Source organism: Ahaetulla prasina, chromosome 4 (genome assembly GCF_028640845.1).
Source record: "Ahaetulla prasina isolate Xishuangbanna chromosome 4, ASM2864084v1, whole genome shotgun sequence".
NCBI lineage: Eukaryota > Metazoa > Chordata > Lepidosauria > Squamata > Colubridae > Ahaetulla > Ahaetulla prasina.
The window spans coordinates 17,775,417-17,785,794 of NC_080542.1; the positions used below are offsets into that span (position 1 = coordinate 17,775,417).

General features: G+C 41.3%; 1 protein-coding gene across 1 annotated transcript; it reads left to right on the plus strand.

Moving 5' to 3' along the window:
* The first annotated feature begins 712 nt into the window (after window positions 1-712).
* On the plus strand, window positions 713-9,481 carry LOC131197738 (C-type lectin lectoxin-Thr1-like). Its single transcript, XM_058182179.1, has 6 exons — window positions 713-838; window positions 1,461-1,539; window positions 4,621-4,712; window positions 4,854-4,994; window positions 6,670-6,784; window positions 9,176-9,481. The coding sequence occupies exons 1-6, from the start codon at window positions 740-742 to the stop codon at window positions 9,241-9,243; spliced, it is 594 nt and encodes a 197-aa protein (XP_058038162.1). The 5' UTR covers window positions 713-739; the 3' UTR covers window positions 9,244-9,481.
* The last annotated feature ends 897 nt before the right edge of the window (window positions 9,482-10,378 follow it).

Here is a 10,378-nt window from a genome sequence, read left to right on the forward strand (position 1 = left end):
GAATGCTGAACTAAAGTCTACAAAAAGGACCCTTGCATAGGTCTTTGGAGACTCAAGATGTTGTAGGATGTAGTGCAGAGCCATATTAACAGCATCATCTGTTGATCAGGAATCAATCAATATCACTATAAATCGTAAGGATACAAGCAACAATGTTCCAGTCACACAGTCATAAGTGGGAGGAGAAGGGTGATGGGAATCATGAGAATATTAATAGTAGTGCAGATTTAGTAAATAGTTTGAGAGTGTTGAGAGAATTATTTGTTTAGCAGAGTGATAGCGTTTGGGGAAAAAACTGTTCTTGTGTCTAGTTGTTCTGGTGTGCAGTGCTCTGTAGTGTCGTTTTGAGGGTAGGAGTTGAAATAGTTTATGTCCAGGTTGTGAGGGGCCTGTAAATATTTTCACAGCCCTCTTTTTGATTCTTTTTGACAGAAACAATCTTCTGTTATCAATTGTGTTAATATTTGACATAACATAAACTAGAAACCATAACACTTAAACCAATAGAATAAAGAAAACAAATTATATTTGATGAATGATTAATAAGCCATGGTGTTTGCTTCCCACTAGTATACAGAATCAATGGTTATCTATTTTGATAATTCCTTTCTTTACTTAAGGAAACATTAGCCAATTATCTTTCAAACTGGGTTTCACTAGCTTTTCTCTCAGTTATGGGAAAAAGAAGAGGGCGGACAAGGAAATCCTTGAAGAAATTTGTAAATCTAGAGACTATTTAATGGTTGCTCAGAAAGTGAGAGTCCACCAGTCCAACTGTCCACCAACACAACGTCCCCAGTTGAACAACTTTGCAAAGTGTGAGGCTGAAACATTCTTGGTAAGTATTGATTAGATATGTGTTCCCATATCTCAGAGATTACCACAAAGAAGGAGGAGTCAAGCTATTCTCCAAAACACCCGATGGCAGAAGCAATGGGTGGAAACTAATCAAGGAGAGAAGCAACCTAGAACCAAGGAGAAATTTCCTGACAGTTAGAACAATTAATCAGTGTAATGACCTGCTTTCAGAAGTTGTAGGTACTCCCATACTGGAGGTTTTTAAGAAGAGATTGGACGACCATTTGTCTTGAAATCATATAGGGTTTCCTGTCTGAACAGGGAGTTGGACTAGAAGACCTGCAAGATCCCTTCCAACTCTGTTATTTTGTTCTGTTAATATCACTCAGGGATTTATCTAAGTTGCAGAAAAACTTCCTTCTATTTCAAATCCAATATTCCCTGTACAGTGACCTAGCATTGCTATAAGTTGAGAACTTTTTGAAGCAGCAATAATGTTTTCCATGGGTTGCATGCTAGGTACCACAACAGCAAAGTTCGCAGGCTGACTAGATTCAGAATTAAATGATGGATCTCCAAAATAGGCTTTCTTTCTCAGCAAGCTAATATGAAAACCACTCTATTAATTCTTCCATTTCAACTAACTCTCTTTTCTCCTAAAGGGCAACCAGAAGATGGGATTCTCCTTGTACGTCGGCCTCTGTTGCCTTGGAATCTTGATCACCAATCCTTTTTTGGGAGGTGAGGACCCAAATTGATCATGACATGGGAAATATAGCAAACTAGCTGATAACCCGGCATTGCCCGGGTGTTTATTTATCTCAATCCTATATTAGACAGGAAGAGCAACTTTACCCTGAGCCCTGGTTCCAGCAAAAATTAAATTAATTAAAAATGTATTCCCTGTTCCCCCAGAAGCGTGACGTAAAATGATACCACCTTATTGTTTTGCAAGTTGATCCTTGAACTAAGCAATTCAACGTTGTAGTTCTTTTCTCGTATGTAATCTGCGTGAAGTATGTTGTGTCAGTCTCATAGTGGTGCAGGCAGGGAGAGTTGCAGTAATGTTTTATTGATCATGGCTATACATTTGTCCTTAAGATTAATCAAAGTCTTGTCTGGACCAAACGTAATTTCTAATGTTGGATTTTCCCCCTTATCAGAGGGAGCCCCCTTTTGGAGTACTGTGAAGCGGTTACCATGGAAACTTCACTGTGCTGTACAGTAGAAGCCATTTTAAGGCAGTACAATAGCCTTAAAATGGCACAACAGGATGTATGTTACCAGAACACATATCCCTAGCATTGTTAAGGGAATCTTACCACCACAGTATTTGTTTCCAGAGAGTAAACCATCTGTATACCAAGCTTGGTTGAAATTGCTTGAGGCATTCCAGAGTTATGCTGGAATATATACCAGGGGTGAAATCTAATTTTTTTTGCCACCAGTTTGGTGGGCGTGGCTTGGTGGGCGTAGCTTGGTGACCATGTGACTAGAGGGCATGGCCGACATGACATCATTCATGTCACTCTTCCTTCCTTCCTTCCTTCCTTCCTTCCTTCCTTCCTTCCTTCCTTCCTTCCTTCCTTCCTTTCTTTTTTCTTTTTTCTCTCTGTCTCTGTCACACACACACACACACAAGCACACACACACCTGGTCTTAGCAGCAGCTGCTGTGGGAGAAGGAAGAAAGTGTCCCCCGTCATGGGTTAGATGCAGGCAGTGGGACCTGAGGCAGAAGGGAAGGCAAGCGGGCATGGGGGACTGCTGGAAATGCAGCGTGGAAGGCAGGCAAGCATGGCAGAGCTTCAGGGAAGGGAGTAAGCTGCTAGCTTACTAGACTTTGGCTTGCTGTCCTGCCACAATTAATAGAAAGTGCCTAGGATCCAGGCTACAGTCAGGATTGCAATGGCATTAATCTTGATCCGCCTCATTGCAGGACCTCCGGGCTGCCTGGGAGTTCCGAGTCAGTTGAAAAAAAGTTCCGTTCTTGGGGAAACAAGAAAAGAGAGTGAGAGAGCGATGGGGAAATGGCAACACCTAATTCTCAGGCAAGCATGGCAGGGCTTCGGGGAAGGGAATAAGCTGCTAGCTCCTTCCCTACAGCCCTTGATATCTTGGTCTTCCTTGGTCTCTCTCACTCTCTTTTTGTTCTGCGGGACTGAGCCAGGAGACAAGAGCACCAACAAACAGCTGTGACCGCTCAAGCCTGCCAAAGAAGAGAGGAAGGGAGAGAGAATCGGGTGTCAGCATTTCCCCATCACTCTCTTGCTCTCTTTTCTCGTCTCCCCAAGAACTGAACCTTTTTTCAGCTGATTTGGAGCTCCCAGGCATCCCGGAGGTCCCACAACGAGGCAGATCCAGGCTAATGCCATTGCAGTCCTGACCATAGCCTGGATCCTAGGCACTTTCTATTACTTGTGGCAGGACAGCAAGCCTCATTCGGCCGCATTCAGCCAGTGTCCCAGCAGCAGCAGCGTCAGCGTCGGTGGTGTTAAGAGTGGGCAGAGAAGTTCTAGCAAAGTCGAGCTCCATAAAGAAGACTGTCCCTCTTCTCGTAAGTGTGGCTTCCCCCCTGGGCTTCAGGAGCCCGGTGCCCATCGACGGGTTGGCGATTCCCATAACTGCCTTACTGCAGAACCAGATGCTGCGCAGGCATGGGGAGGTCGTGAGGGGGGCGGAAAGGAAAGGAAGTGCGCAGAGATGTGGAAGCATCAGCCGAGTTTGTGGGGAGATTGGCTGGCGAGGAGGAAGAGATGGAGTAGCAAAGCAGTGGCGCTGGGTGGGGCAGCGGGGCTTGGGCCATGGGTCTTGATGTATTTATTCCAGCATTTTTCTTAGAAGCTCCCTTCCTTCCCCGAAGCCCTGCCATGCTTGCCTGCCTTCCATGTGGGCTTCTGCTTGCCTGCCTTCGCAAACTGGCACTGGAACATCGGGAAGGCAGCGTGGAAGGCAGGCAAGCATGGCAGGACTGCGGGCCATGGATCGGTTTGGGGGCGTGGCCAGCCAGCCATTGCTCCCGGTTCAGTGAACCAGCCCCAATCTTCGCTACCTACTTGCCTGATCCGGTCCGATCCACTAGCATTTCACCCCTGATACACACATACACACACACACACAAACACACACACACAGCCATTTATATATATGTCAGCGTCCCAGAAACCCCCTCCTGCAGAAAAGACTCCGAAGCAACCATCTTTCAAAGTTCTTTTACTAGCATAGATAAACTGACACAATTGGGGAAACTCCGAATCTGGGGATCTGGTTTCTCCTTAGTAAGACAAACTCCAACCCCCCCACCGACCCCTCTGCTGATCACATGCTCCAATCGCCAACCGTCCCATCTCGAGACATCACTCCGACAACTCCTTCTCCAGATGCAGTCTAAGCCTGACCATGACCGGCAGGAAGTATGTTATTATGTCTAATGGCCCCTTCTATCAAATCCCCACTCCTACTTTCCCACGCAGGAGAAAGTGGCAGCATGGAAGCCTTCAACCTAGTATGGCTTCAAAAGCTGACAGGCGTCCCTCCCTGCAGAAGAAAACACACCCTGGAAAACAAAACAGACAAAATGCAAATAATGGGGTAACGCCTGGTATACACTCTCCTAACCCCCTTTTCCCCCCTCCAGGACTTTTAGGTTTCTCAGGGAATTTATCATGCTTCCAAAGCTGACATATATATAGATTAAACAATTTTGATAAATAAGCTCTGTCTTCAGACATTTTTACATGTCCTATACAGATCAGCATTCTGACACTGTATTGCTGAGATGCTTTAATAAAATGAATATACTTCTCCTTTTGTCTTCTTGCAGCTAAGGCTGCATCATGCCCCAGAGACTGGCTGCAGAAACAGGGGAACTGTTATGGATATTTTGACGATAATGTAGACTGGGATGGTGCTGAGGTAAGAACCATTTTTTCTCCAGTCCAGGTGTGGTGAAAGGTTTGTTGAGAAACCAAAATTGCACAAATGGAGAAGTGGAACGTTTAAAGTCTGCAACAATCCCATTCATGAGCCATCTTCTTGTCCTGCTTCTGTTTCTAGTTGGAGTGCCAGAGTTTTGGTCCTGGATGTCATCTCGCCTCTATCCTCAGCTTCCAAGAGTCTGCGCTGGTGTCTGGATACATCAGAGACAAACAGGAATCACCTAGCAGTGTCTGGATAGGGCTCCGTGATGTCTCTGGGGTGAGTCTGACATTCATTTCTTGGTTTTTTTTAAAAAATTCCTGGTATACATATTGCATTCTTCACACAGTAATTTTGCATAAATACATTTAGTTTTTTTTGGTGAATTGCTTGCTGTGGTTAATGTATTGCTAGGAAACCTGAAGTTGTTTGTTGATGCTCATAACTGAAATCAGTGCTGGATTTAGGCCAAGCCAATTAAGCTATATTTGATTACGTTTGCGCAATCTGAACCATTTTCAGAATTTGTTCTTTTTGGCTTTCAGAAATTTAGGTGACACTTTATATGTACTGTAGGTATTAAATTCTTGCGTAGTCGTTGTTTAAATAATATTTTTTGTTGATGTTTAAAAATAGAAGAAAAAAAATGATCAACTCATTAAGATGGGGTTGACACAAAGAAGAGGGAGTCAAGCTATTTTCCAAAGCACTTGAAGGCAGGACAAGAAGCAATGGATGGAAACTAATCAATGAGAGAAGCAACCTAGAAATAAGAAGAAATTTCCTCACAGTTAGAAAAATTAATCGGTGGAACAATTGGCCTCCAGAAGTTGTGAATGCTCCAACACTGGAAGTTTTTAGGAAGATGTTGGATAACCACTTGTCTGAAGTGGTGTAGGGTTTCCTGCCTGAGCAGGAGGTTGGACTAGAAGACCTCCAAGGTCCCTTCCAATTCTGTCTTTCTGCTCTGCTCTGTTCCATTATAATCATGAAGCTTTATTAGTTCCTTCTAGGTATATGGTGAGATATGTGATGAAGAGATTTATTTATTGATTTTTCCCTTTTTCTCTTATCCATACTTTTTTCTTATTTATATCTATTTGCAAAGTATACTGTATTTCACTCCCCCTTTTTTGTGGGGGCCATTTCATCCCGAAAGTATAATAACAAAAGTTCATTACAAGTGGCCTTCCACTTCTACTTTTAAGGTAAATACGAATGGTGGGACTGAATTAGATTTTAAAGTAACTGGTTTTAAGGGGTTTTTACTATTTATACTGTTTTTTAATAATTTGGCCATAGAATAAGTTTTTTAATTGTCGTTTTTAATCTGTATTTATATGTATTTTAACTGCCTGTGAACCGCCCTGAGTCCTTAGGGAGATAGGGCGGTATATAAATATGAAAAATAAAAAAATAAAAAAATAAAAAAATGGTAGCCCAAAATATTTAACAAAATTCAGCTGTGTAGTCCAAAATTTCATAGAGCTGAATGTCAGATGCAACATATACAGTATAAATTTCCACCACATTCACTATCATGAATTGGTCATGATATGATGCCTTGTTAATTTTATTTTAATCGATGTGCGTTACAAATTTGTCAGCTTACCGCTGACAAGAGATTGCTTGAACTTGTTCATCATAGTCAGTATCTAAGAACTGCCCACCACTCAACTCTTTTGGCTAACCTTTGTAGCTTATTTTTTAAAAAATTTCATTTGTCACAACGGTATACACAAACATCGTCATAGATAAAAAAGAACAATACATCATAAAAGAAAGATATAAATAGATAAGTAAAAGTATGCAACAGCTATGTTAATTTGATATAATGAAAGGAACAATAGGACAGGAACGGTAGGTACTTTTGTGCTCTTATGCACGCCCCTTATCATCTCAGGTGGTTACTTACCTTCTTAACATGTGACCTTGGTCTTTCCTTCATCAACAGAAAAGGCGATGGAGATGGGCTGATGAATCTACCTTCAACTTTAGAGCCTGGATGGAACACCAGCCAGACAATACTAATCGGAATGAACATTGTGCGGAGGTGACACATAACACAAGTAAGCCAACATTTCCTTACCTCTAGGTCACTGAGGAACCAAGTTTTCAAATCACAGCCAATCAGGAAACTTAGAGGGGTTGTTTTTTTAACTTGGACTCATCTCATAGGTCAGAGAAATGGAGCCCATATGTTTCATAGAGCTTTTCATCATTCAAAACTGAAGATGTCCCCTCTCTCTCAATCCCTCTCTCTTTTTTATAATACCCTTTAAGTGAGACACGGTGGCTCAGTAGCTAAGACGTTAAGCTTGTCGATCTAATGCTGTGTAACGGGGTGAGCTCCTGTTACTTGTCCCAGCTTCTGCCAACCTAGCAATTCCAAAGCATGTAAAAAATGTAAAAAAGTGGAAAAATAGGGGCCACCTTTGGTGGGAAAGTAGCAGCGTTCCATATGCATTTAGTCATGCCGGCCACATGACCACGGAGACATCTTTGGACAGCACTGGCTTTTTGGCTTTGAAACGGAGATGAGCACCTCCCCCTAGAGCCGGGAACGACTAGCACATATATGTGAGGGGAACCTTTACCATTACTTTTTAAGACTAATGGTTAGCTATCCATGAGGAAAAAGCGGAATAACTGTTCTCCAGATATAATTTAGTTTGTTTTTTTCCTCTAATAGCCTTTAGGAGAAATGGTTAGGATTCCATGAGGGCAAATCTGAATAAATCTTCTCCAGATATAATTCAGCCTTTCCAAAACTAGTTCCCACCAGATACACCAGAGTAAACTTACCACCACCAATGGTGGTTCAACAGATCTGGAAAGCAGTGACATGGAGAAAATTGACCTAAATCTTTTCAGATGGTATGTCCTATCGAATGCTCAAAACTGGACCTCTTCTTAGGATGAATATGTGTAATGAAAAGGCAGGACAATTATTAGTTAAATGACTTTTTTATGTTTGTAATTTTTACTTTGCAAGATCTTAGTGGGATCTTTCCTCAAAGTCAGCTCCTCACTTACTTTCATTTATTTATGCATTCATTTGTGCATCTGTAGTTAATGTATTCCATATTCTATTTTTACCTCAGGAAATTTCTTCATATAATTTAATAATCGGGGGCAATTAAGGCAGGGATGAAATGCTATCGGTTTGGGCTGGTTAGGCCAAACCGGTAGTAAAAAATGCTACTGGTTTGCTGAACTGGTAGTAAAAAATGTAAAAATAAAAGTTCCGATAATCAGCTGAGCGATGAGTGATCGTCGGAACATTTTTAAATTACTTATTTAGCATTTTTTTTACTACCGGTTCTCTGGAACCGGTAGTTAAAAATGCTTTAAAAAGTAAAAAAAAAAAAAGTTCTGACAATCGTGCGTTGCTTAACTGATTGTTGGATTTTTTTTTTTTACTTTTTAGACATTTTTTACTACTAGTTCCGGCGAATAGATAGTAAAAATGCTTTAAAAAAGTAAAAAAACCCGACGGTTCTGACTATAACAGCTGTGCTGCGTTTAAAATGCTTTTTTTAAAGCATATTTTTTACTATCTATTCACCCAAACCAGTAGTAAAAAAAATGCTTTTAAAAGGTTAAAAAAAAGTTCAAACAATTGCGCAGCACAGCTGTGATTGTTGCAGCCTCTTTTTATTTTTAAAAGCATTTTTTTTTACTACCAGTTCGGACAAATAGGTAGTAAAAAATGCTTTAAAAAAGTAAAAAAAGAAGGCTCTGACAATTACAGCTGTGCTGCATGATTTTCAGAACCTCTTTTTTTTCTTTTACTTTTTAAAAGCATTTTTAACTTCTTATTTGCCCGAGCCGATAGTAAAAAATGCTTTTAAAAAGTTTTTAAAAAGGTTCCCACGATCACGTACCACAGCTGATCTCCCCCTGTGCTGTTCTACTTACGTTCCCGAGCTTCGTTTTGATGCGCAGTGTGCATGCACCACGCAGTGCACATTTGGCGCACAATGTGCATGCGTGGCCAGTGAACTGGTAGTAAACCGGTTCAGATTTCACCACTGAATTAAGGTCAGAGACTACATCTCTCACTTCTAAATAAAAAACGTGGTTTTAAAATTGTGAGATCAGGAAAAAAAGATTAATATGAATTCCTTTCCTTTCCCATTCCCTTTCCTCCCCTCCCTTCATCTCCTCCCCTCCCTTTCCTCTTCCCCTTCCCTTTGTCCTGATTCCTGTATCTCTTTTGGTCATGAAGAGGGGACTTTTACTTTTACAATGACAAGAGAAAATTTTGTTTAGGGGGAATATCAATATCAATAATTGCCTTCAGTTCTCCATTTATTCTCTGGAAGTCAGCATTCTTTTTGCTTTTCCTAGAAAATTCCCTTGGGGTCAATGGAGATTTTTCATGAAATTTAAAGAATGACAATATTTTCTTCGCTGCTGAAGGAATTAAAAGCCAACTTCTATCTTTTGCATTTTAGGTTTTAAACAGTGGAATGATATTTCATGTAGCAGTCTTAAAGCTTACATCTGTAAGTACCAGCTGTAGAGCCCTCTGGATGAAGGCAGCTGGGATGCAACCAGTACCGACTATGAAATACTGCAAATTTGATCGACACCCAGTTGATTTTATTGCCTCTGAATCATTAAGAATGACAGACCAGATCTTCTCCCTTCCTTCACACATTTCCTGTTAGAATAGACAACTTTACCATTACCCTGTTCTCTTGATTTTTCTCAATGGCAATACAATACGAATAAACTCTCTATAGCACATTTATACAACATTTCTGAGTATATTACTGTCATTTAAGAATATGGGATGGGTGGTGTGGAAGCAGTTGTTTTGGCTGCCTCAAATCCAAGTTTTTCATCCCAGTGTTTCAGGAGAAAGGTGTAAAAGGAATGAACGGAAGAGAAAGGAGAAAACACTTATTGTTTAGTAGCAATGTTCCCAAAAGTGCTTTATCAAGAGGCAACTGGACTTTCTGATTTTTCCTTGAAAACTTCTCATCCAAGAAGCTTCTCATCCAAGAAGCTTCTTCAGTTCTGATGGGATGGTGGGGAATCAAAGGATTTATACTCCTTGCAGACAGCTGGTCATTTGCATTCTTTTAGTGGGATGTTAAGGCCACCTGGATAGTGGTAGGTTTCAAACTTTTTTACTATCAGTTCTGTGTGTGTGGCTTGGTGGGCATGGTTTGGTGGGTGTGGCAGGGGAAGGAAACTATAAAATCTCCATTCCCTCCCAATCAGCTGGGACTTGGCAGACAGAGAATAGATGGGGGCAGGGCCAGTGAGAATTTTTACTACTGGTTCTCTGAACTACTCAAAATTTCCACTACCAAAATTTCCACTACCAGTTCTGCAGAACTGGTCAGAACCTGCTGAAACCCACCTCTGCACCTGGAGGCTTATCTGTGTCATCAGGGTCACCTGAGTGGTGCTTTAAGGAGAAGTGAGGGTGGAAAATTGTCTGCATTTCTTCCTGATTTGCTTCAGAAAAGCACGTGAGTAGAGTTGCTGCTTTAAGGAGAAGTGGGGGTGGAAAATTGTCTGCATTTCTTTCTCATTTTCACAACCCGCGCGCCTAACGGCGCGCAAATCTAATCTAATCACTATAAATCAAAAATAGCAACAATATATTCAGGGTTGGTCCACTTGAGATTGTGATTTTATTCTAT

Coding starts and splice junctions, on each gene's coding strand:
- LOC131197738 (XM_058182179.1), top strand. CDS start 740: ATGGTTGCTCAGAAAGTGAGAGTCCACCAGTCCAACTGTCCACCAACA. Junction 839..1,460: donor GTGAGGCTGAAACATTCTTG/GTAAGTATTGAT, acceptor TTTCTCCTAAAG/GGCAACCAGAAGATGGGATT. Junction 6,785..9,175: donor GGAGGTGACACATAACACAA/GTAAGCCAACAT, acceptor TTTGCATTTTAG/GTTTTAAACAGTGGAATGAT.